The sequence below is a fragment of the Panicum hallii genome, chromosome 3 (genome assembly GCF_002211085.1).
Source record: "Panicum hallii strain FIL2 chromosome 3, PHallii_v3.1, whole genome shotgun sequence".
Lineage (NCBI taxonomy): Eukaryota > Viridiplantae > Streptophyta > Magnoliopsida > Poales > Poaceae > Panicum > Panicum hallii.
Genome location: NC_038044.1, coordinates 8881066 through 8906462, shown reverse-complemented (window position 1 = coordinate 8906462; position 25397 = coordinate 8881066). Strand labels below are relative to the sequence as shown.

The 25397-nt window shown below is 45.9% G+C and overlaps 4 protein-coding genes across 27 annotated transcripts; 1 reads left to right on the top strand and 3 right to left on the bottom strand.

The window, feature by feature from the left end:
* Positions 1-3529: 3529 nt before the first annotated feature.
* On the bottom strand, positions 3530-4118 carry LOC112887287. Its single transcript, XM_025953426.1, has one exon. It carries the CDS (start codon positions 4029-4031, stop codon positions 3759-3761), a length of 273 nt encoding a protein of 90 aa, XP_025809211.1. The 5' UTR covers positions 4032-4118; the 3' UTR covers positions 3530-3758.
* A 3428-nt stretch (positions 4119-7546) lies between these two features.
* On the bottom strand, positions 7547-11215 carry LOC112887383 (E3 ubiquitin-protein ligase At1g63170-like). Of its 4 annotated transcripts, XM_025953535.1 has the most exons (6): positions 10898-11188; positions 10779-10819; positions 9156-9908; positions 8538-8663; positions 8186-8462; positions 7763-8096 (listed from the first exon to the last, which is right to left on the bottom strand). In XM_025953535.1, exons 3-6 carry the CDS (start codon positions 9758-9760, stop codon positions 7869-7871), a joined length of 1236 nt encoding a protein of 411 aa, XP_025809320.1. In that variant the 5' UTR covers positions 9761-9908; positions 10779-10819; positions 10898-11188; the 3' UTR covers positions 7763-7868. The 4 variants fall into 4 exon arrangements, with proteins under 4 accessions (XP_025809323.1, XP_025809320.1, XP_025809321.1 ...); XM_025953538.1 differs by having other exon boundaries at positions 7547-8096; positions 10779-11188; XM_025953536.1 differs by lacking the exon at positions 10779-10819 and having other exon boundaries at positions 11118-11215.
* Positions 11216-12502: 1287 nt separating this feature from the next.
* Positions 12503-16522, bottom strand: LOC112885807 (pre-mRNA splicing factor SR-like 1). Of its 21 annotated transcripts, none has more exons than XR_003227262.1 (7): positions 16304-16522; positions 15009-15496; positions 14799-14859; positions 14624-14704; positions 14043-14114; positions 13819-13850; positions 13550-13587 (listed from the first exon to the last, which is right to left on the bottom strand). XR_003227262.1 is itself a non-coding variant. In XM_025951460.1 (6 exons), exons 2-6 carry the CDS (start codon positions 15442-15444, stop codon positions 13545-13547), a joined length of 516 nt encoding a protein of 171 aa, XP_025807245.1. In that variant the 5' UTR covers positions 15445-15496; positions 16304-16522; the 3' UTR covers positions 13407-13544. The 21 variants fall into 21 exon arrangements, 9 of the variants coding, with proteins under 9 accessions (XP_025807238.1, XP_025807239.1, XP_025807241.1 ...); XR_003227271.1 differs by having other exon boundaries at positions 15157-15496; XR_003227266.1 differs by lacking the exon at positions 14799-14859 and adding an exon at positions 14470-14540 and having other exon boundaries at positions 13570-13587; positions 15157-15496.
* A 4617-nt stretch (positions 16523-21139) lies between these two features.
* On the top strand, positions 21140-24355 carry LOC112884764 (auxin-responsive protein IAA1-like). The gene is made up of 5 exons (XM_025950313.1): positions 21140-21509; positions 21611-21783; positions 21873-21987; positions 23689-23750; positions 23839-24355. The coding sequence occupies exons 1-5, from the start codon at positions 21313-21315 to the stop codon at positions 23856-23858; spliced, it is 567 nt and encodes a 188-aa protein (XP_025806098.1). The 5' UTR covers positions 21140-21312; the 3' UTR covers positions 23859-24355.
* Positions 24356-25397: the final 1042 nt, after the last annotated feature.

Genomic DNA, 25397 nt, shown 5'->3' with positions numbered 1-25397 from the left:
AACTATTGGAAACTAACGGCTTGTGATCTTCAGGGCCACTTTAGTAGAGCTCCAATTGATTCTAATTATTTATGGAAGTTGATTCTTATAGTTCTCTAAGATTAATTTTATAAAACAATCCAATAGGAAGCTATTTTTTAAGCTCTCAGCTCTTTAGTTTATTTCAGAGAATCATTCTATAAAATCAGCATAGATCGTTTATATCGGAAAAAATTTAGTTTATTTCAGAGAATCATTCTATAGAATCAGCATAGATCGTTTATATCAGAAAAAATATTTGGTAGAGCTCTGTCGGTACATACAGGGGTACCTCCTGCTAGGGTGTTCAGGCTCTTGGCGTCTCACGATCCGGAATCTCCCCCTCGCCTCCTGGGTGACGTGGCATACGGCCCGGGCTTGACAGCTGGGACCGTGGTCTCCGGATCCTCCCCGTGCTCTTTCAGGACCAGGGCCTCCGCGTGCCCAGGGAGGTTGGAGAGCTCTCGGGAAGCCCCCGCAGACCCGGACTCCTCAGGGAGGTCCGGAGCCACCACGTGTGATGGCCAGCCTATTGCGGGCCAGACCACTCCAACCGGCTTCGGGGGGCCCGGACCCCCCTCCCCTCGGGAAGGGGTCCGGTGCCGCCTCGTGCCGCCCTACGGTGGGATCAGGGCTGGCCCTGCCACGTGCCTGCGGCTGGAGACCCTTCGCGGGTCTCCAGCCTACCTACCAGCATTCAATGCGGTAGCTGGGCCGGGCGCGCCCAAGTCAAAAAGTACGGCCTGCCACTGACACACGGGGCAAGTATGCTGACACCACGGTAAGCCCGCCTGTTTCCAAGGCGGCGCATCGTATCACCGTGCACAGTGCGCAAGCTGTGTACAGTCCCGTCGCGGCGCTGCGCGCGTGATGATGGCCTGTAATAGGCAAGCCAAGGCGTGCGCTGCAACAGTGCGCACGCAACGGGTCAGCGTCGTACCACCGCCTGACAGAAGGTTCCATCTCAACAGTGACAGCACGGCTTCACTGTTGAGCAACACTGACACCGGACATTGTGCAAGACAAGGCTGCACACAGCCATATCCTGGCTGTTGGCTGTGGATACACACATCAACTTTCCGATCGAGAGGACTACGGAGAGGAGCTCGAGGTGATGACCTCCATATCTCTCATAGAACAGGCTCCTGATGGCCGGGCCCACCTGTCGAGGCCCCGCTCAGTGTAAGCACTCCTCTTGGACTATAAAAGGGAGAGTGCACTCGTTAGAAGGTTCAACACACACATCGGAACACACACGCCTCAGGCTCAGTCAGGTTCACACAATCTATACAACACCAAAGTGGACGTAGGGTATTACGCTCCGGTGGCCCGAACCACTCTAAATCCTTGCGTCTTTTCTGCGTTCATCCACCCAACGATCTAGCGCTCTTAAGTCTCCTCCGAACCCATCCTTAATTAGGATTAGGCGGGTGTATTCCACCACCCGGCTGGAGATTTACTCCACCAAGCTCTTTCTAAATTCAGGCTAGAAACTGGTTTTAGAGCTCTGCCAAACAAGATCTTAAATATCTTAACTAGATCTCTCATGGGAGTCTTTTTTTCTTTTATATCAACAAAATTCGTGTTAGCTACTCGTATATATATTTGGTTCAGTCGTTCAGCTGATCTATGAAGCTACGATTGAAAAACGACACCCTTTCTCCTAATGACATATTTGAGCTTTCTGTAGCCACCATATTCGTTCAATACATATATTTGTTTTTATACATTGCTTTGTTGATCTCCAGGGGACCAAGGTATGGTTATCGAGACACAGTGATGCTTGCTTTTGCAGATAATGGATCTCTAAAATTGGAATCCGAATTGACAAGCAGATCCGTGATGGTAATGATCTTGCGGCTTGGGTAAGGAAGGGCGCGATTATTCATCATTTTAGGAAGAGGATATGATTTATTCGCTACGGGATGCGGTCGCTGTTTTGGGCCGCACATTAGGCCCGTTAGCGCGTGCCCACAAACTTAACGGAAAAATTAGCATCACGGGTAATACTCCCCGCAAGAGGAAAGAGAATAAGATATGCATGTGAAAGTGGAGACAAAAATCGATAACTTATACCACATGCAAAGGGGTTTCAAACTGAAAAAATCAATAAATCTTACAATATGTATCCAAATTAAATTCCGATTACACCATTATCTTTCTTGTGACAATATCTTCAAAATAAGACCACATTTGCCTATCTTTGTACGATATCTTTTAAAAGTAGATTTTTCAATACTAAATAATTAATTTCGACTACTAGGAATAAATATTTTAACAACACGAATAAATGATTATTTTATACGAACAAAAAAATAACATGACAAACAAATAATACTATGTTACAAATAAAATATTAAACATCACGAATATTTGATTGTATAGGATAAATAATGCATATCACGAAAAAATAAGTCAGTCACGCTGAACAATTGAATTTACAAATCGAAAAAATAATTGGGCATTGCGAACAAATCAGTTTCATGCATATAAATAATTTTACATGCGAGCAAATGCATCTACATCATAAATTTACTTTTATAGGCATATATACACATGATAAACAAGTTAGCATATAAAGAAAATAAATCATTTCACACCCCCAACTTATGAGTCTACAATAAATAAACTAGCATACACTAAGCTCTACTCGCTCTTAAATATGAATAATTAGTTTATACTGTAGTACAGGTAAGTATAAGTCTATTAACATGTGATTATATAAAAAATAAACATAATTAATATAAATTATAAAAATAATTTAAATAAATATTATGTACATGAGAAAAAATAAATAGACACCAAGAGTTGAAAAAGAGAGAGAGAAATAAAAATAGAAGGAAAGAAATAGGAAAGAGAGAAAAAGAACAAGAGAAATAAACATAAGAAGAAAATAAATAGAAAAGAAAAATTAAATATATTCATATGTGGTATTTTTTGTTGCATTAATTGTGAGGGGCAATGGTAAAAAAAATATATGATTTTTTGTTAAAGAATCTATGGAAAACAGAAAGAAAGAAAAGAAAATAGGGGGGGAGGTAAGAAAATAGAAAGAGAAAAAAAGAAAGAAAAGAAAAGAGTAAGAAAACCAAAAGAGAAGAAAAAAGAAAAAAGATGCACTAGCTTTGCATGCATGCATGCAGTCGGACAAAATAAAACGTGTAAATAGAGGAGTCATCACTTCGTAGCGCCTGCATGATGGGTTGCAGAAATTTAATTGGACCGCTTATTCTATGTTAGCCTGTGGGACATGCTTCAGGTGATCGATACATATTTGGTAACATATGCGATGTATTACCCGCCAAGATGTACAGCCCTGGCGGGTAAGAAAGATCACGGCTTCGTCTGTTCCGGTTAGCTCAAACTCCTGAACCACCACAGCTTGCGCCATTCCCTACTTCTCGTCCCCGCCGCATTTTCTCCTAGCGTTATTCTGGCGCTCACTATGCGGCTATGCCCACACTGGGCGCCGCGTGGTTCGGTAGAGAGCCGACATGGTGACACGGACTGGTACATGAATTGCAGTTCCGTCGAATCACAAGCATTGTTGCTCAAACACACGCCAAATTTCAGAATGAAAATCCACCAGCGTCTGATTATTTTTGACAGGCTGGCAGTGTCCACGTGCACGCGCATCTCTCTCTGGGTTTCCTACATACAGATCGAGCATGGAAACCAGGCCCGGCCCGCGTAGATACAGCCGGGCTCTAACCAGGACGGAGCGGGGCGGCCCATGCTCCTCAGTCGGAGAGGTCGTCGTGCTCGTGCCAGCACAGGAGCATGGTGACGCAGCGCCGGAGGATGTAGAGCCGCGTCCGCTGCTGCTTCAGCACCGCGTAGCACCGCCGCCGGAGCCCCGCGCAGCCTCCGCCGTGCTTCCTCTGCCGCCGCGCGAGCTGCTGCGCTGACACCGCCGCCTGGTCTCCGCTGTCACCGCCGGCTGCCGGCGCCGGCGCCGAGAGGTGGTTGTACGCCGAGCAGACGGAGGCGGACGTGGAGGCGGCCAGCTCCATGGACGGAGAAACAGGAGTAGAAGAAGAGCTCGACGGCTGTGGCGCAGGCCGGAGAAGTACAAGATGATGGTGAGGATGAATCGGAGTGCGGAAAGCGTGGTGCTCGCACCGGAGTCGAAAGCGGGGTTAATATAGGCTAGGCCGGGCTGATGGCCCGGGCCCACGTGACCGCGACGGCTCGTCATTGCAGGCCGACATGGGGGCCTGGAGTGACGATTGTGTCCTCCATCGACCAAAATCATTCATGGGAATTTCCAGAGCATCCCTTGAGTTGAAATTGGGGCGGATCATGTCCCTTCCCTCCCTCTTTTTATTTAACCACTTCGTTTCATTTTTATACAGATCAGATAATTTTTGAGAGACGCGGAATTTTATCAAAAGAAAAAATCAGCACTCTCTCCAAAATCCAAAACCACGCATGATCTTGTCAAATTCGTGCTTGACCATGTGGCGACGCCTTGAAAAGTAACCACCCTTTGCCTTCTGTTTTTGGGAGCAAGACCTTTGTCTCCTCCAATGTTCATGACATCTAGGGTTAGGAACTAACGCAGCCAATAATCCCTTGTGATGTATATTAGTTATGTGATCCATGACGTACAATGAGTTAGGCGTAGCGTTTCAGGTCATTCGGAATTTGTGGCGTGATTAGATTAGCGCAATGATTAGGAGACATTCGTCCGTTCGCCGCACTGATACGGTGCCAGCGGGACGATTAGTGCGCTAGTGGTGACGTTCAGCTCACTCAGGTAGTCAGGCAGTACATGGATCGGTTAGCAAAAAGGCGGGCTCCTGACTAGGATCTGATGCATGCAGGCCGACTGGTACAATATTTTTTGTTAAAAGAAAGAAATATATACAGTACTAGCTTACATCATGCCACTAATTTGGGCATGACTAAGACAGGAAATCGTATGCTACTTGAAGGGCGCGAAGGCACTCGATTTTCAAAGGCACTGGCGGCGTACTTCGATAGCAACAGGTAGCGCGAAAAGGACACTAAAGCGTAATGGATCGTGGCCCTCTCTTCGCACTCTAATTTGACTATTATATATTTTTAGCTTAAAATTGTATAAAATTAGAGTCTGATTTTTTAGAGCCCGATCCTCAGAGCATCTCTAACAGATTACTCATCCCTCTCCCTAATAAAAAATAATATTTTGATGATTGGAAGTGTTCCAGTAGATTACCAGTACAATCCCTAATACCTAAAGATTTTTAGCGATCACCAAAACACACCTTCCTCCATCCTAAATGAAGAGAATTTATTCCTCTACCTTATTCTTGGTGATTGGATTTTGGTAGTCTGTTGCAGCAACCATTACTAAAAGTATAAAATAGAAAAGTAGTTATTGGTAATGAAGATAGAATGTATTTTAAATGTGAGGTATAAATAATCCGTTGGAGATACTCTTGGACTGAAAATTAAGACCGTTTACCACCCCTGCCCGCATGAACTTGTTGGCAGCAAAGCGCTGGTGCAGGAAGGTCCTGCTATGCTGTGAAAAATAGGCAGACGCTAGGGCAAAGTTGTAAATTCCCGGCGTGCGAGAGGAGGCCGGTCAAGCGTGGGCCCGCGTTCTGACAGTGGCAGCAGTGCAAAGTGCGGCCGCGAGCAGGATCCGGCACCGTCCGTGCATGCCACCGTCGCCAGTCTTATCCGCCGCCACACGCCCCCACACGACACGAGGTCGAAACGCCCCGCGGGTGGCTCCTCGCCATCTATCTCGCGGCACACCACGTTCTGCGTGCATCAATTCCTCCACCGGCGGCGACCGCCGGCCGGCCGGCCCGGGCGCATCTACCCCTGCGGCTATCTCTGACCAGAGGCAGGGACCACACGTGCGAGGCAGCGGGCGCCACACGTTTTCCCCGCCCCGCCCGTGTGTCCCTCCCTCCCTCAAGCCTACCGTACTCGTCTCTGATGGCAATCGCCCGGTGATTGCTCAATCGAAGTTACGTTGTGGCAACAGAAATACGGTTAAAAATGGATAGATGGTGTCAGCTCCGAGGCTTCATCCTTGTCAAGAAAACAGTGTAAAATGGAGTTACAGTACTACATGTACAGCAGGCAGGCACAATGTGCGTCTCTTTTCTGAGATACAAGTTCCATGTCTCGGTTCTCACGCCATGATTGTTAATTTGTTTTTCCCTCTCTTTTCTTGTTGCTTCGATCTGCTGGATTGCACTTGGTGGTTATTGATTAGGAGTTGGACAGAAGGAATACTGCCCGAGAGAAGAACATGGTGCCTGTCATGAGCTGTAGTCTCTGTCGTGTTTTGCTGTTTTGGTATATGGCAGCGAGCAAGCAAGAACAATGATTGGAGCTCTCCATCCATCAGTTTATTCTTCTTTGGCGGTGGACGACAAAAAAAAGGAAATATTTATACTCCAGTTAGTTACGTAATAATCATGCAGTAGTACTTTGCGATGAATCATAAACATTATTAAGGTATGAACCTTGCTTTTATTTTTTTATCTAATGTCAGGAGAGATCAACACTTTGTTTAGATCAATTACTACTCACAAACATATATGTACTAGTAGTCTTTAATCCTTTCCTTTTTTTAAGAAGGTGGTTAAATATGATTTTGCTCCGACGCTTTCGTTTCGGATGGAAAACGAAAAAAGAGAGTCAAGTACTTCAACTCATACAACGTATCTGTCGCACTGTTCAGCTCGTTAGGTGCAGTGAACTTGCTAAGTGAAATGATAGGTGACTCGTCATCCCGAGACTTGGTAGCATCCTGCATCCTGCCATGGCAACTCATAGTCGTGCTCAGCCAGTTGAGGCGCACACATGCCCTGTTCCTGCCTGCAGATTCCACTGCATATCTTGGATCTGCTCACAGACCGTTGCTTTGGCCCTCTGCAACACCTCACCTGATCATCAAATAACTGTCCAATGATTCAGAACCAGCTACGCACTCATGGTCCTATGTTAGTATCTGACAGGAATTTCTGAACCTGCGATGCAGGTTCCTAATGGTTGCCATCCATCCTCATGATACGCACACATAATTATCGAGAATCTGTACTGCGCTTGCAATTATTTGATCGATTGAGGTGGGGCTAACTGTTCCAGATGATTTATACGATGGAGTCTTTGCACGTTTATTTACAGCTTTGGTCAAATTAGTCTCTGACTACCTGTTTCTTGAGATCGTACTCAGCAGCCGTCGTCAAACTGACCAACACAGCAACACTCCAGCGGAGACCTGTAGCTACATTCTTGTGCAGCAACAGCAGATTGCCCCATTCATAGCTGCATGCAGGTCGGCCTTATTTAAGCAAAGGCTCAAACACTATGCAGCAACAGCAGAATGACAACTTCAGACATACAAAGAGGTCTGGTTTATTTCAGGAAGCAAACGCTCAGCGCACTCCTGCGGCAACGCATTTCACTGAGAGACGAAACAATATATGCTGAGAGATCATACTAAAAGGCCTTTTCAATCTTCGGAGGCACAAACAAGTTCCTGAATCTGAGAGGCGAATGCAGCAGGAACGACAGCATTGGGGCAACAGCTGTCCTGTTTCCCAAGCCGTGCTACCAGGACTGCATTTCATAATCAACAGGATCATATCAGCATCCAGAACATGTTGCACAATGGTAACTCTGGAGGTAGGGAACGAAGCTAGAAGCAACACATATGGACGACAGGAGATATCAGCCAGTCAGGAAATAACTTGTTGGAACATAAGGGCTCATCGACCGACGCTCATCGATCGACCGTACAATCTACACTATATATAATTTACAAATTGCTCTTGTGGAAAGCTGCATCAAAGGCACGTTGTCCTATGGCTTTGCTCCAGCCATAGGACAAGCCGCCATAGCTACTGTTGCGATTCAATGTCGTTTCCTACCCTGTTGTCACTGTGGCGGCGCCCAAAGCCCATGGCTGGAGCAGTCATCGAGACAACGTCAAGCTCAGCTTTGCAGAGGGGGCACAGTGCATTTATCTTGAGCCACTTGTCGACACAGTCCTTGTGGAAGAAGTGACCACATGGGAGCAACCGGAGTTCGTCATTGTCCACGTACCTTGCCAAGCAGATACAGCAAACCTGCGACCAAAAGAGTCAATTTAGTTTTGCATTATGCACGAGGACAGAAATAGTAGTGAAGTTAACATTAGTGCAGAAGAAAATCTCACAGCATCTTCAGCAGAAACAACCCGTTCCTTGTCTGTTCCAGCAGCCAAGACCCCACTGCCACCTTCATTTCCATCTCCATTACGAGGCTTCTTCAATTTAAACTTGTATGTGCCCAACGCATTGATAGCATCTGAACTGGCACCTCTATTTTGGTTCAAATCTTCTCGGAAGCCCATTACAGAGATTATGCAGGGGAGGCAGCAACATATCAGTGCGCAGAGAATGAAGGGCATAGCATAGCCGATGCAGCTGAATGTGAGGAAGGCTATACACAACCTGGAAACATGAGTACACCATGAAACATCTAAATAAGTTGCAAAGATACTGCATCATGGCGGGCTAGGAGCGCACCTGTACAAGTTTGGCGCCTCATGGGCAGAAGAACGTCCACCAAACACCCACACATTTCCCACAACGAACCATACAGCGAAGAAACAGTCCAGAGCCATTTTGAAGTGATCAGCAAAAGCTTGGGCCCTACAAGAACAAGAATGAAATTCAGAGAATGGACTCAGAGAAGCTAACCAACAAAGCATTTATGATTCTGATAACCTGTATTGACCGTACATAGGTAAACTGCAATGGATACCAAAACAGTGGGACTATAAAACGTTAGAAATATTACTGCATTACTAAGTTCTTTTACTGTGCCAAGTGCCAAGCAATTTCACTCCTTTTTTTATCTAACAGGTCAGATCTGATAAGATTAGTCAGACCTGTATTATATCAATTGTTACTTCTTGAGGGAAAGAAAGTAACGACACAAGATATATGAATAATGAAAGCACGTTGCCAAATTAATTCTCTTTGCAATACCACTCAGGCCTCAGTGCATAATATTGACCGATCCCTAATCACTCATATGTAAAGTATTACACACCATGCAACTTATGACCACATTTCACAGATATAGACAGTGGAAGTGAATGATGAAGGAAGAGAAATATATAAACAAAAGCAGTAATGTACCTTGGATTTACAGTAACCACGTTGTTTCTTGAATCTCCATTTGTGCCAGTTACAACACCAGCTTCAGACACTCGAGGGGCAGAAAATTCCGCAAAAGAATTACTTTCAGGGATGTTGTTTGGAATGTAGTTCTGATTAGTTGATTCTTGCACAGTGGCCAGGTGGTTGCTGTGGAGATAGCGCCAGTAAAGATGAGGAAGAGTTGCAATACAACCTATTGTATAACCAATGACCCACTCAAACAATGGAGCATGAGGATGTTCATTCCTTGATACAGACAGAACACAAATAGCAGCTATAATCTGGCTAAGATTTACAACTAGTTCAACTGAGATCCAGAAGCCAGAATTCAGAGGACTTTGCCGGCGAGGACCGCGATTATCATCTCTTCTTGCTACAGGAGCATTCGGAGAGTTAGATGCAGCAGTTGTTCCAGAAGAACTTTCTGAGTCAAGAGGCAGTTGATCCATGCCATCATGATTGTCTCGACGAGGTGTAGAAGAAGAAGGGACATCATCCCTTGGGAGACCAATCACATGCTCCATGAGTAAAGGGTGACTATCTGTTTGACTTTCTCTTTCTGATACAACAGGAAGAGCATCCATCAACCAAGAGATTGCATGGGAAATTAATGGTTCCTGTTCCGAGAAACAGAGCTGATTTGATTTAAGATAAAAGTAGCGAAATCCAGATTTTACAAGATAATGTGCTTTGCTCTGTCCCAATTACAGTAGCAAGTTACCTCCAATCCACCTGAAAGAAAAGGATCACTTGAAATCAATAAGCTGTTTAGCTATCTCTCTTTAAGTAGGGAAGTCTTGAAGGAGCAACACAAGCAATAATAATATGGATCTGTAATATAGGCATGAAGGTCGACACAAATGACTACAACATATGATTTGGAACTCCATTCTGAAACAATTTTTGGATCGAGCATTTGCAAATGTTGTATACAATTACCAAATGACAACCATTAGGGGAAAGAAGGGCATATTTTCTTCAATTGAGCATCCCGAGATACGACATATGGTTCACTGCAGGACAGGATTAAAGTAGCACAAAGTACCAAATCCAGCTTCTAGAGATGTTCTGAGGTCCATATGTTATGTCCCATCCTGTGAGGGCATGAGTTTGTAATTCCTCCTAAACTCCTAATAGCTTGAGTTGTGTGGAAATGAAAATTTATGCGGGAAGGCTTCTCATCAATTTCTACACATGCCATAGTCATAGAATAGAATACTAGGATGATAATTTAAGGGATCACAAGTTACAAACATAATGAGTTTGGAGCCCCATATTGACAAATCCTACTGAAACTGAGCAAACAGTTGAACTTAGAACCTTAAGTTCTCTTCAAAGAAGAGAACAAACAAATAAAACAATAACTCTACAACCCAAGCAAGTTCTAATGTAACAAATTCAGCTCTTCCAGTCTTATATGGTGATACACAGTAGCAACAACAATCATGCCTACCACGAGGTCAATCAAAAGAGTAGCATGGTAATTATGTCCACCAAATGATTGTTAACTTGCCACCACATTTTGCCCACTACTTATCAGTTCCACAAATCGCAAGAGACTAGGTAAATACTAAGTCCACCAGCAAGAAAAAGATAAATCACCTCACCAAACGGTCAACCACGGGCACCTCCACTCCGACCGCCTGAAAGATTCACGAACCCATGAACAACCAAGAATCAACGGCGCCAAGAACAAGAGCAGAACCACACGAAACAATCACCTCGGCCACTTAAAGCCGAATCAATGCCAAGGTCGCGCCCAAGATTTGCAATAAGAAACCTCAAAGAAAAATCGCCGGGCGAGATCGCGGAAGCAAAGATTGCGCCGGGGAAGGAAGGGAAGGGACAGGTGCCAAACCCTCGGATCAAGGCAACGCGCTAATATAGAAAAGGATGATAGAAACACGGAAGCATCGCACTTGCGGTGGGGGAAAATTTTACCAAATCTGTGAGCCCGAAGACTTGGAGCCGAATTCTTCCTCCCCTCCCCTCCCCTCCCAGTCTCGAGTGGCAACGTTTACTTAGATACCTTTTTATCGTTTGATTTATTCAATTTGTTTTGGGTGATGGGAATCTTTTTTTTTGGTTCCGGAAGAAGGAAAAGCGTGTGGGCTGCGTCCATCGTGGCCGTTCGTGGGACACGTGTCCCGAATCGGACGGAGGACAGCGAGAAGGACACGTGTGGCCGCTCGATCGGGAGAGGCGGGAGTGGATTAGTTGGATCGGTGGTTGGTTTTTTTTCCTTTTGAAAAGTTTCGTTGATTTGATTTCATCAGCGTTGTACTAGTGTGCGATGGAATAATGTATGACTAAGAGGGGCATTTCATTTAACATTTTCCTTTACTTTTTAGAGGCCTAGTAAAATTGCAATATAGGTCGTCTGAAATCCGTTCGGAAAGTATAGGACTGAAGGAGTATACTGCAGCACATTTGAAGGATTGCAGCAGATGGGATGCTCTAATTTAATTAAGTGTTAGGGTCACTGATAGACGAATCAGAATATTCCTTTCCAAATTTAATGTTTTTCCTATATTATCTCTGTTCTTAAATAATGATGTTTAGAACAAGCAAATTACTTGTCTTAAATGCCATATGTTTAATGATGCATGGAATACAATACAACAACAAGAAAACCCCCACAACTCATTCAGACAGATGCGATCATGTTGTGGATATCTACTTTCACGGCTCCACTATCTTATTGACTCATCTTCTGGGTTCCGCTCCCACTAACCAAATATTACTTGCATCAACTTTTACCTTACTAAAAGATAATGAGACTGACCCGTCAGCTACTTTGGCAGGAGATGACTTGTGGACACGTGGTATTGCCGATTTGAGTCCCAACTTTTTCTCGTCGACTCAACCGTGTGTACATCTTAGACGTAGAGGCCGAAACGTATTGCTCTCTACTGTCTTTATAAAGAAGAAATGCTTTGTCGTCAACTAATCTTGTACCTAGTCCCGTTGCGTTGTTTATTTCATCATCATGCTGCAACTGCCAAGGCATCACCCAATGGTCGGAGTACTTGTTCAGTCACACGTTGCTTTCAGATGATGCACTAAGATATTGTTCTTACGCGTTTGGAATGAATGCTTTAATGCCAACTTGCAATGACGGTTATCGGACAAACTTTGATGCATGGTATAAGCACGAAGATACTGTTCTTACGAGTACTGGACTGACCCCCAAATGCATAGTACATTCTTAGTACAAACATTGATGTAGACTCAAAACTGACTTTATGAGATCCTAAAAGGAAAATGTGAGGTCTGCAGCTTATACTCAGCAAAAAGAAGGTACTTAACTTACAATATTTGAAAGCTGAAACTGAAACATTTAACCTTCATTTTGCATTAGCATCAGGCAAGCACAAAGCACGGGATACCAAGTGTTTATACAGTTACAGTGTGTTCCAATATCTCCAGATGCATCATGCATGGGAGCAGCATATGAAGTATCCGTTAATGACTACTCGAAGTGATAACAAGTCAAGATTCCAAATAACCCTCAGCAATAGCAAGTCTAAGAACAAGTAGCTTTTCAAGACTCAACCAACGCAGCACAATGACAGGTAGAGACCACGGTATTACAGGTCTGTATTTACCTCCATCTAGGGCCTCCTAACCTGATGACCTCCTCAGCGCATGAATCGCGGCGAAGCTTTTCAGCATCGCCATCTTCCTTCTTCTCAGTAACATCACCGTACAGGTCCTTCAGCTTTGCTAGGTTGCTTGAGACTGTGGCTGCCTTCTCTTTATGTCCATCCCCGAATGGGCTGGATCGCTGCTCGTTCCTGCTCCGACTCCTGCTCCTGCTCCTGCTCCTGCTTCGGCTCCTCCTGCCCCTGCTTCGGCTTCTGCTCCTATGACGAGAGCTAGAGCGCCTGCACCTGCTACTTTCACGATCCCTTCTGTCGTCTCGTCTTTCATCTGAATGCCTGGACCTGTAGTAGTCGCGGTCCCTGCTATCACGCTCGCGTCGATGATAATCTCTGATATCCCTGTCACGATCACGGTCCCGGCTTGAGCGTTCCTGGTCCCGGCTCGAACGGTCCAGGTCACGGCTAGAACGGTCAAGTTCTCGATCAGAACGATCACGGTCAGGACCCTCGCGACTACCACTGCGATGAGATGGTGAGTACGATCTTCGAGTATCATCATGGGTGATGGTTCGCCGAACAGGGGATGAGTCTCTGGTGGAAGCCCGGTGTGGAGCACGCTGTCCGAAGGAAACTGACAGAGAGGCTTTCACAGAAGGAGGGCGACGTGCAGTATCTTCTGATCCCTGACGACTGGAGTCTCCAGTCGCTCCAGAAAGCTTGGTAGGCAATTTCATCTTCTCAAGATTGGCTGTTACCTGACGAGTTACTGGAAGAGGAATTCTTGGAAGGAGACTATCAAAATAATACTGCACCATGAAAGGAAAACAAGAAGCATGCTGATCAGTATAAGTTTAATAGAAGCTGGAGTGGCTTAAAATGGCAATCATTTGTCAACAGTAAATGACAGATATGAAATATTTCCACTTAACTGAAAACAGCAAAAAGAATAAACAATGGATTTTCCTTGATGCAAAATACCAGAACAGGGAAATTGAACACAAAGTCTAAATATGTTATGGAACCATGACTTGACTTACCAAAAAAGCAGTCCCGCTAATTGGCATAGTTTCTGATGATACATGAAACAAATGCAGGGATTTAAAAAATGTTCACACACATTGACATGGACAAGGAATCAAATACATAACCTCAGCAGAAAGCAAGAATCTCAAGATACACATGAAAATATGTACAAAACAATATAGCAAAAGACCAATATGCTTATTCCATTCTGAAACGATAGGGGAGTCAAGAAACAGACCTGTCCGAGTATAAGATCACGGACATAAACACCCATGGTAGTCACGCGGCCATTAGATCCAGGGGAGAATTCCTGCACCAGGAAATATACAGCTTATTCAGCTCTTAATTAATGCTCATCAGCTCATTTAGCACATGAAAACAAATGGGCACTCCACAATTCCACATAGCATAAGTGTCAAGCAAGTATATTCAACAAAGAATGACACCTTTGGTCCAAGCAAATATGGGGTAGCCTAGAGATGAAACAGAATAACAGCCACACAAACCAAGAGAGGAAGTAAAGAAATATAGTAATGTCGAACTTGACTGCTGGCATAAAGTGCTAGCAATAAACTAGTATTCTTTGGTATTTTTCATGGATTTTTTGCCTCTGCCTTTTTTAGTATCCCACTCTAGTACAAGTCACACAGAAACCATAGTGGTACCTTTCTTATCAAAGATGACAAATCAGCACTCTTTGGGTATCAAATGAAAGTCCCAAAAAGCGATAAGAGTACTATAATATCAAAAGTAGGTGTTATTTAAAAGTGTGGGGAACAAATAAATAAACAAGCAAAGTTTGTAAAAAGATCTGTGTACCTCATCATCCCTCAAATAGGGCTCATACCATGTCCACAGAGTCTTTGGATCTGCAACATAACGAAGATACAAGAAACCAATCTGCAAAAAACCAACACCACACAGTCATTCACTATAAAATCGTCTGATTGTTTAACAGGCTAAGTGAAGACAAACAAAAAAACAAAATGCTCACAACTCCAAAGCACAGACTGGTACACTATGAACCCGCTTGCAAACTTTGTCATCACCGTGTCCTATGACCAAAAAGTTCAGGCACAAGTCCATCCAAAGAAATAAGTCGTTGGACTGTTAGTGTCTATAACCAAAATGTAAGCACAAAATTATGTATTAAAGTGAATTGCAAAGAATGCAAGAATTATTCCTTCAGATCATAGAAACCTACTTTTTATCGCAAAAACATTGCTCAGTTGAGTTCTGAAATATCCCAATAAACATCTGGATTCATGCACTAACCTCAAACCTAATGAATAGATACAGCGCCATGAAGCAAGACATTCACAAAAAAGAATATGCAGGTCACAGAAACTTACAGCTCTAATGTATGGGGAGTCAGGATGCTTCAACAAACCATGCATCTGTTTGATAGTAAGCTTCATGGTGAAGAACTTGTAGAGAAGACAGAATGCAGTGGAGGGGCCCCTGCAATTGCCAGTCATCCAAGGCTCCACGTGTTCGACACAAGAGTAGATCTCATCGATAACTTCATGATAGGTTTTTAGCCTATATAGCTCCTTAAAGTATTCAGAAGACAGAATGTTCATGCAAAGAACCTTCTCCATCAGCAAATCAATGGGCTTCCCCGAAGTCTGGATCTCCATATTTTTGAACAATCTTCAACCTCAACTACAAAGAACAAGAAGTTTATGTGACCTGCACACGTCAAAATCGGGAGATGAGAAAGGTATGACCAAAACTAAGGAGATAACTGATAAAGTTTCTGCTAAAAAGCTGAAAACAACCGAGTGAGACGGATCATTTCCCAAGAAACAATCTAGTGAAAAATAATACCAGCCTAAACCTTAGATGAGCGAAAGCTACCGATTTAACGCATTATACCTAAAGTGCCAAGCTAAACTTGCATTGCTTTCCACTATGTTAATATCTGTGAAAAGAACAGGATTGACACCAACTCACAGCTAAAAGAACGTTATTTTCACAAAAATCTAAAGATATTCACCACATATACACATCCAAATTATCGAATTGTACAAGGTGCAAGCTGCTTAACCCATTTGATAACGGGTAGCCTAGACAATTTCCCAAAATATTCAACACTCCTGACAACGCTGGTGCAGCAAATAGTTGTGTAACCCTAACCCAGGTAAACCAGACGATTCCTGCACCTTTTATCGATTGTAGCAGAACAAATCCAACAGGTGCCCATAGAATCGATATACCACGAAGCGCCCAGACTCGGATGCGGCCTAATCGTGCGACATGCTGTTTCAGTTGTTAGATGAACCCGCACAATTCAGGGACGGATAAAGTTAGCTGCTAGTATTATCGCGGTATCAATCCACACGGCAAACAAAATCCGCAGCAGACTGGGCGCAAGGACCGAAGCATCCGCCACGGAGAGAGAGCTCTGGTTTCGATTGCTCACGGCTCAGAACAAGCGCCTGCGGCAGGAAACTGAATCATAGAACAGCACATCCAAGGGAGCTAGGGTTTCCGTACCACAAAAACGAGGATTCCAGGCCCAGATGGATCTTCGCGCAATGCCGACCCGGCTGAGTGGAGGAGGAGGGCGACGGAGAGGAGGATTCCGTCGAGGTCGGCGTCGTGCTAGGCTTGGCGGAGGATGCGTGCGCGTTCGGCGCTGCGGCCGGGGAGAGAGGGAGGGGAAGAAGGAAGAAGAGGATTTGATTCGCTAGGGGGGGCGGGGGCCTCGATGCGAGGCTGCGACTGCGAGGGGTATTTTAGATATTTTCTAGTCTATTTTGTTTTCTTCTTTAGATTAGAAGGCGGATTTTGTTGGGGTCCTTTTCACATTTTGTCGTCGAGGCCTACTACGCTTTACCGCCATTTACAGCAGAGCAGCAAGCCGAATTTGACTTTAGAGTGACTGAAAATTACGATGAGTTCTAGATTCTACACTCGTGAGTTGTTTGAAGGTACATTGCAAAAGAAACTCGAATTTTACACCATAGTTTTCAAAAAAAAAATACACCAAAGCATTTAGCATTTTTTTTAAACGACGAGAGTGCATTAGCAAGCATCTCGGGCCGGCTTGGCCCAGTACTTTCTGGCCCATCTGGAAGCTTGGACAGTTGGCCGATAAAAAGAAGTATGGTGTATAGCCTGGCGCTACTAAGTAGTAGCAGGCATGGTGCACTGTAGGTTGTGATTGAGGCTTGCATAGTGCAGGTTTGGATGTTTGGCAGTATGAATAGATCCGTTAGCCAGATTTTGGATGTGCAAATGGTTCGCAAATGGTTCTGTATGGCCTGCATAGTGGGAATAGGAAACGCAAATGAGATCCGTCTCCGGTTGCGCAGGCTGCACAGTGCCCCAGCTTGTCAAGTTTTGGTCCTAGCCTAGCTATAACAGTGAACCTAGAGAGCGATGCAGTCATCCAAACAAAATCTTACGCGGACCAAGACAAGATATGCAGCCACCCAAACAAATCTATAAAATATTATATAAGTCTAGTTTGGGTTAGCTCTGCATAACTCCCAGAAATAGATCAAGTAACCGATCATACCATACGTGAATGCAAATGTATAACCATTCCCACAGCCTTCAGTATTCTAGCTACAAAAGACCATGTGTGTTCGCCCAAACTAGATGAAGGATACTCCCGTTTCCTGCACCGTGAAATGGGACGGCCAAAGCCCAAAGGAATTCGAACGAGACCGTGCGCGCAACAGAACAGAAAAAGAAGAGAATAGAATAGGAGAAAGCCGCAGCACAGTGTTGTCTTCCTGTCCGGCACTGCAGCGGCAGCCGGCAGGCGAAAGATATCCGATATCCACAGCAGCGGCCGGCGCACCCTGCCGTGCCCATGGACGTAGCTGTGGCTGTGCAGTGCAGAAGCAGAACAGGATGCGCTCGATGGCCTCTGCTTTTTCTGCTGCCTGCATCGTCTCGCTTTCGCTCTCTTTCTTTCTGCAAAGCCGAAGGCGCTCATCGATCCGTGCCCTCTCCTCAGCTTTCGCTTTTCTTGCTGTGTTTGGTTCCGGTCCAAGCTGAGCTGCCGACATTGTTTTTGTTTACACGCCGGTGGAGCCTGCCTGCCTGGAGCATATGTGCTTGCAGCCAAAGCTAGCAGATGCTGTCTGCTGGTATTCCACTCACTGCCTCGATCAATCTTGATGAGACGGTCGCCTTTCGGCCTACTAGTCTTATTCCATCCTTTATCTTCCATGTTCCTTTTGCAGAACGCCTATCATAGAGCGCAATGGCATTTCTTCAGTCTTCACGCAAGCGAAGGGCTCCGAGACAGATGAATTGCATTTGCGTGTGTCGATGTATGGGACCTCCAGGTTTCAGATTTTGTCTAAGCTGCCGAGAAAACATGCTTCATGCATCATAGTTGTTAGTTTTTTTTTTCTTTTTTGCCCCGCTCCAAAAAAAACCGGCCAGTCCTCACCCCCCCTCCTTCCAAACATACTAGTACTGGACCTTCCGTCTACCCGAAATTTCCGATTTCTCGGCTGGAACTTCTGGTCCACGTACGGTGCGCGTTACGTTTCCGTGTTAGCCGTATTAAATGAAAACAAGGAGACACCTTGTGCAACTGGCAGTAAATCAAGATCAGCACAAATCCTCGTTAGAATCTAATGATTTCCGTAATCCGGGTTTATACGCGACATGGTGTTGGTACCACAAGTGGGCAGACATGTTGATAAGCGAGGTTGTTATCGATCGGATTCCATGTATGAAGAATCCACCTCAAGCTAGACGGCCTAGACCATCACCATCCCTCGGGGTTCCCAGCTAGGTCAACTTCGGTGCATTTTTTCTTTAAAAAAACAATGCACCTAGAGACCATTCTGGCTTCTGGCTGCTGGACAGATGCATGACAGTGTGGATGCAAATACTGTGTATTTCGTCTTGTGCGCAGACAAAGTGTAATCAGACTCTGAAGAAGAGAACAATAGAAGATTCTGATCGATCCATTTTACAAGTGGTTGCAGTTTACTAATTGCTGTAGGTAATGGACCGGTTGACGGTGATGGAGAAGACAAATCAAGTTGCTAGGATAGAACCAATGGTAGCCAAACTGTACATGTAGTACCTGCAAACAAAAAAAGGACAGCATCTTAGTTTTCATTATTGATGCGTCAAACAAAAGGGAAATAAAAATACTGGCGGCACTCCTTTTATACTCAGACCCTTTTAGGAGGGCTCTAGCTCCGGCTCCATCATCGGCTCCTGCTAGAGCTCTACCAAACACCGATACGTCAAACAGCTTCAGAGGAGAAGCTCATTAGATCCCGGTCAGTTAGGCCACCGAAGAAGCCGCTCCACCAAAGAAGTTACAGCCGGAGCCATAGCAAACGGATCCTCACTGCTCGTAGCTTCTAGCACAGTATATTTCGTTGACTTATAGATAACAATGCCAGGGTTGGGTTTGGATTAATTAGCATTGAGAGACCATGCCAACTTGGAAATGCACTTCCTCCTATATCAACTAAAACGTTGTTTATGACAGCGTTATGATCTATCAAATCTATAAATTATAATATGCCACTTTGGTTAGAAATTATGAAAAATGCCATTTGGAATAAAATGATTATATATCATGAAAGTTTTTTCATGGTAGATCCGGTGACTTTGGTTAGAAATTATGAAAAATGCCATTTGGAATAAAATGATTATATATCATGAAAGTTTTTTCATGGTAGATCCGGTGACTTCATTCTTACTTATGTTATCAGTTATTACCATGCGTAATTCTTCTTGAGACGGTGGTTTAAACTAATAAAGTTTGATCATTAGGTTCTCTTGAACTCGTCTCAAAATAAGTGACTGAAAAATTATTTATTTATGGATGGAATGAGTATTTTTAATTGGAGCTAGTAATCCATTTGTGGTTTTAAGTGCTCGTAGTCGTAGGAATACAGAACTTCTCTCATTGCTCTCTCTCTCTCTCTCCCCCTACTACCGGTGAGGATAAATGTCTGAGAAGATTGTGACGAACCCGGCCTAATGGTCTGAATAAGCAATCGGGCCGACAGGCCTAATGGTCTGAATAAGTAATCCATGTGTTGGATTCTGAATGAAAAGTCCAGCCGACAGGCCAGGAAATCAGCAAAGCTGGGTTGATAGCAGTATCCGCCCGCGGAGAATGAACTTGACGCGAGTCGGTTCTTTACTTGCAGCTTAGCCGCTCAAAGACAAAAAGGGAAAGAGAAAAATGAGGAGAGCGCGTCGCTTGTCACCGATGGGCACGATGCGGAGTGCGCGCGAGGACTTGTTTTGAGCTGACAGTAACTCGTGCCTCCCCTTCCTACGTTCAGCAAGCCATCATCTTTTTTTTTTTGAGATGAGCAAGCCATCATCTGTCTTGACTATTGTCGCTGAATAATCGTGTGGGAAATGTGCACCAAACGGCAAACGCAGCAGCTGCTCTAGGGCGGTGCCATTGCTGCATCTTTCTTTGCTCGTGTAGAAGCAGGCAGACTGGACATTAGGTAGGAGTAGACGAGAAGCTCTGACTGAAGCCGTCAGGCGGGCAGGGGTGTGCCCGGGACAGCGACTGTGCAGTGCCGACAGGATCGCCAGTTTCGTGCTACGAGCACGACGAACAGAGAGATAGTCATAGAGAGGGTGGGAGACGCGCCCGGCACAATGGATGCGGGCACTTGGGTAATCGCGGGCGCGCGCTCTCCGTTCGCGCACCATCCCTGCCTGCGTGTGCCCGCTGCGAATTTTCTGCTCGTACGCCATTAGCCGGGCCCACCTGGCAGTGGCGAGAGATACGAGCACAGCTCGGTTCGGCCGGGCGGCCCGCCGGCGACAACTGAGCCACGGCCGCAGGCGTCGCTGTCCGCGCGCCTCCCGTTCAAAGCGTGCGGCAGCAGAAAGCGATCAGCCAGCCCAAATCAAATCAAACCCCGCGACCCGCGAGAGAAGATGCGGCACGAAATTTTAATCGGGAACGGGGAAGAGAGGGGACACGCTCCCGACAGCCCGGCACGTCCACGCGCGCCCCGCTTTATCGCCTGTCCCCGCGACCCGGTCCCCGCACCGCACCGGGTCACGCAACGACGCGGGCTCTACCGGGGCGATCAAGGACGCGTATGGCCGTCGGATCCGCTGGAACGGGGCCCATGGGGGTGGCCAACCGCCAGCCCTGCGGGTGGGAGCGTCCGGCACGGTGGGGCCGGGCGTTTTCGCGGATACCACCTCGCGTTTCGTCCCAATACCGTCGCACCGCGCACGACCACGAGAGGAAACTGCCAAACCTGGCCCACTGCTTGTCTAGAACCTCTCTCCCAAGCCGAGGCGCCACGTGTCGCGGCGTCACTGGCCGTCGACCGCGGATTAAACCCCGACGACCGGTCCACCGGTGACCGCACCCGCCTCTAACCTCCGCCTCCGCCTCCGCCAACCCCGCCTGCTGCCGCTCCCGGCTCACCGCCCAGCGTCACCGACACGGAGAGAAGCCACCGCCGCCGGCCCGCCGCCAGCCGCGACCGGAGAGCCAATCCGCGGACCACGCCGACCGAGCACCCGCCATGTCCGAGGAGCCGGCGCGGAGCTCCACGGAGTCCTCTGCGGCGTCCTCGGGGCTCGACTTCGAGGACACCAAACTCAGGCTCCGCCCCCCGGGCTCCGACCCCGACCGCAAGCGCGCTGACTCCACCTCCGACCCGGCCGACCGCGCCCGCAGCCGCTCCCCGCGCGCCCACGACGCGCCGCCGCCCTCCAACAGGTACGCTCGCGCGCGAGACTCCTGCGGCCTCGTGGGTGGGGGAACTGGGACTTGGGCGTGATTGATTGATTGATTGGTCCGTTCGTTCGTGCTGGGTGCAGGCCGCGGGTGGTGGGGTGGCCGCCGGTTCGGCGCCGGCCAAACAAGGTCAAGTTCGTCAAGGTGGCCGTGGCCGGCGCGCCGTACCAGCGCAAGGTGGACCTCGAGGCGTACGCGGGCTACGACCAGCTGCTCGCCGCGCTCCAGGACAAGTTCACCGCCCACTTCACCATCCGTGAGTGCATCGCCGCCGGAGCCTGCTGCTTGTGCCCCCTGCGTCTTCCCTGTCGCGCGACCATTTTCATAGAGCATGGATGTGTGCAGGCCGGGGGGCGAACGAGGAGATGGAGCTCGTCGACGTCGTGAGCGGCGCGGAGTGCGTGCCGACGTACGAGGACAAGGACGGCGACTGGATGCTCGTCGGAGACGTCCCCTGGAGGTCAGCTTTAATTCGAGCTCCTTCCTCGCTGTAATTCTTAGTTATTCTTTTAACCGAAATAAAAATCATATTGTTTAAGTTCATCAAGACAGCTTATAATAGAATCGTGACGTCTTTTAGGGTTGATTTGAGGTTTGGCGGGGGAACTAGTTAGTTTGGATTCAGTTAATGATCGATCTGAGAGTATATGGGAATTAGGATCAATCCCTTAATTGGATATTGACATATTGTGATTGTTTGTGGGCAAACTTTTCCGTTGTTGGCCAGGGAATCATGCGCATAGCCCATCGGTTTCCACTGCTATGAGATATCAATTGGCATATTGGTTGGATCTGACTAGCATTTGCTGGTCCTGGATTCATAAACTGTAGTGATTGACATATTGTGATTGTTTGTGGGCAAACTTTTCCGTTGTTGGCCAGGGAATCATGGGCATAGCCCATCGGTTTCCACTGCTATGAGATATCAATTGGCATATTGGTTGGATCTGACTAGTATTTGCTGGTCCTGGATTCATAAACTGTAGTGTATTCTTGACTTGTAATGTTATTTGCTTTGTGGATCTTGGAGCCTCTCGGAATATATCTTTTCAATCGGATAGGACAGCTGCGATAAGGCCTGAAATTGTCTACTCCATCTCCACATAAGTGCACTCAACCATTTCATTTTTCTGACCCCTGAGAACATAATGATGGTGGAAACGATTTAAGACCAGCTAGAAATGTAATCACCAGTAGTTTTTGGGTTGTGTTCAAAAAGCAATCTGTTGTCCCTTATTTGCTAAGAGCTTCAAGTATATAGTTAACTCAATTTAATTAACTTTCTAAGGGTGATAGATAATGGGAGATTATCCATGGCAGTTGACAACTGGGCTTGTGCACTCTCTTTGGGAATTTCTATCTGGTGGCCAGTAGTTCAATCATAGGAGTTCCCTTGCTGTTGCTTCCCCCCCCCCCACCCCCCCCATCATGTGTTCTTTTTATACCAGTAGGCTCAACAAACTCTCGTTTTCTTATTTCTTATATAACTGACTGGCTGAATTGCGTTGATGTATTTGTCTCACCAGAAATAGATAAGCATGTGCATATATAAAGAATAAAGTTAGTTGAAGCTGCTTTGGATGAGGTTGCACTGCTTGCCTGTTTTTGGCATAACCTTTTTGGTTAGGGCTAATTTTGATGGTTTTGTTTGTTTGTGCTCAACCGTTTCTTATACTTTTCTTAAATATCTTTTTACCAAACGTTAGATTCTGGATAGAAACTACAGCCATAGGTCTGTAGGAGCTAAGATTCTTAACTATGGAGTTTGAGCATGCCACAAACCTAAATAAATCGTTACTTCTCCTTTAAAGTTGATTGAATAAGCTGCTCTGGATAGGTTGTAATGCTTGCTTGATTCTGGTATAACATTTCAGGTTAAGGCTACTAATATCTTTTGGACAAACTTGGATTCCCACTGTGTTATTACTTGCCTCGGTCTGTAGATTCCTTGTCTAGGGAGTTGGAGAATGGCACAAACCTAAATTAGTTGATACCTTCTTTACATTTTCTAGTTAGGTTTCAACAAACCAGAGCATCACACAAACATTGAGACAACTGTAAAGATATATGCTCTCTTTATACCCTTTAGAAAAAGTGTCTCTCAAAAATTGACCCCCCTAGTCTCCCAGATGATCCTGACCTCTCTAATATCTCACTACAGAATGTTTGTGGAAACCTGTCAACGTCTTCGTCTGATGAAAAGCTCCGAGGTGGTTAACTTGGGTATGTGCTATCATCTTCTGAACCTTGTTTTGCAGAGCTTTGGTGGTGACTTGTGTTATAACTAGTCCATTTCTCCTTTTCCTTGCAGCGCCAAGAGCTGGCGAATGACAGTGTGAGGCACACCCACTCTCCTTTTCTACGGACTGGTTGCTGAGGTTGGTCTTGTGTGTGACAGAGAGAAACGTGTACAGCCTTCGACTTCTACTTTGGGTTTTGGTTCCAGCACGAGCTGAGAAAAGTTTGTAGCCTGTAGCATCACCAGTTATTGGTGCCTACATACATATAGGCGAGCAAGATGTTTATGCTTTTGAAATACACCTATAGTTTGTCATATGACGAATAAGACCAGGTTGGAGCCACCCCCCTGTTCTTTTCCATCCCGTGTGCTAGTTTTCCAGATTTTGTGATGTTGCGATGCAGGTAAGGCCCCCTGGTATGGTAGCGCTAGAACACTTCATATGGTGTAACGGTTTTGCTCCGAGTTGTGTTTATTGAATGGTACACTATGTATTGTCTGTCTATTGTTCTTCCTTTCTTCTGTCGGCTCTTTTTTTTTCCTTCACTTTTGACTAATTCTGTTCATATGATAAGCAAGAATTCATCTATGTGATTGTGTGTGATTTGATGCAAGGTATGATAATGTTTGCCACTATCCTTTGCATCTAGAATCCAAAAGCTTTTGTTAACAGCTCGAAGGAAAGGAGACTGAAGCTTAATGTCCAACGAAGGAAGTTACAGCCACTACTTTGGCGGAGTACATGATATACTGTACCTTGAAGTGGTTGCTCAACCAAGTGCAGCTGCCGGTACGTTGCTACGCATCGCATCCAACTGTGATGCCGCCGTAGCGTGTACTTCGTGATCGCCCCTGCGTGAAGCACACACGTCGTGTCGCAGACGAAGGGGCAAATGACAGAATTGAGAACAACTTGCCAAAAAGGAAAGCACCAACAGAAAAGGGAGAATGAATCATCTCTCTCCATCTACTGTTTGAGTTTTGGACGAAACGTATCTGAAGATTCATCAGCACGACAAGTTCCTTTCTCCCCTTGCTTTCTCTTCACAGGTGGATCTGCGGTGCATGAGCCGCTGCTGTCAAAACACCACCTGTGCCCTGAAACAAATACACCCCTCTCCGATGCTCCGACCGAACAGCAGGTTACCTCTGTTCGTGAGCTATGGACTGGGAGCCCCAGATATTTGTTGATCGATAGCTGTTGGGCCAGGGCATGGACGACGGGGCCTCCTTTTCGTTTTGTGCGTGAGCTGTCAGCTACTCAGCTGAACTAGCTGTCGCCGCTTTGTTCTATGGAGGGGTTCGGCAGCGATGGATCAACTGCAACAATGGTGTTTCCCTTTCTTTGGCCGAGAAGTTAAAATGACCTCTCAAGTGTGGCTAGGCCCTATATGTCTGCGTTTGGCCATGATAGTCTAGTGGAATGGTTCAGTTCAAAAGTCTTACTGGTGGTTCCAAGCAATACTATGAACACTCTAAATCCCTATTCATAATTTAGGTATTTCTCTAGACTTTTGCCAAAGTTAAGAACATCTTTTTGGTCATACTTTAGATGTTCGGTACATTCTTTAACTGTGTTTGGCTCAATGCTGCAGAATTGTAGTTTGCCAAACCTTCTCTTAACTCGATGC

Coding starts and splice junctions, on each gene's coding strand:
- LOC112887287 (XM_025953426.1), bottom strand. CDS start 4,031: ATGGAGCTGGCCGCCTCCACGTCCGCCTCCGTCTGCTCGGCGTACAAC.
- LOC112884764 (XM_025950313.1), top strand. CDS start 21,313: ATGTCCGAGGAGCCGGCGCGGAGCTCCACGGAGTCCTCTGCGGCGTCC. Junction 21,988..23,688: donor GTCGGAGACGTCCCCTGGAG/GTCAGCTTTAAT, acceptor ATCTCACTACAG/AATGTTTGTGGAAACCTGTC. Junction 23,751..23,838: donor CTCCGAGGTGGTTAACTTGG/GTATGTGCTATC, acceptor TTTTCCTTGCAG/CGCCAAGAGCTGGCGAATGA.
- LOC112887383 (XM_025953536.1), bottom strand. CDS start 9,760: ATGGATGCTCTTCCTGTTGTATCAGAAAGAGAAAGTCAAACAGATAGT. Junction 8,664..9,155: donor GTGGTTACTGTAAATCCAAG/GTACATTACTGC, acceptor TTGTTCTTGTAG/GGCCCAAGCTTTTGCTGATC. Junction 8,097..8,185: donor TTGTTTCTGCTGAAGATGCT/GTGAGATTTTCT, acceptor TTTTGGTCGCAG/GTTTGCTGTATCTGCTTGGC.
- LOC112885807 (XM_025951453.1), bottom strand. CDS start 15,444: ATGGAGATCCAGACTTCGGGGAAGCCCATTGATTTGCTGATGGAGAAG. Junction 14,705..15,156: donor ACTCCCCATACATTAGAGCT/GTAAGTTTCTGT, acceptor GGTTTTTTGCAG/ATTGGTTTCTTGTATCTTCG. Junction 14,115..14,623: donor CCTATTTGAGGGATGATGAG/GTACACAGATCT, acceptor TTCCTGGTGCAG/GAATTCTCCCCTGGATCTAA.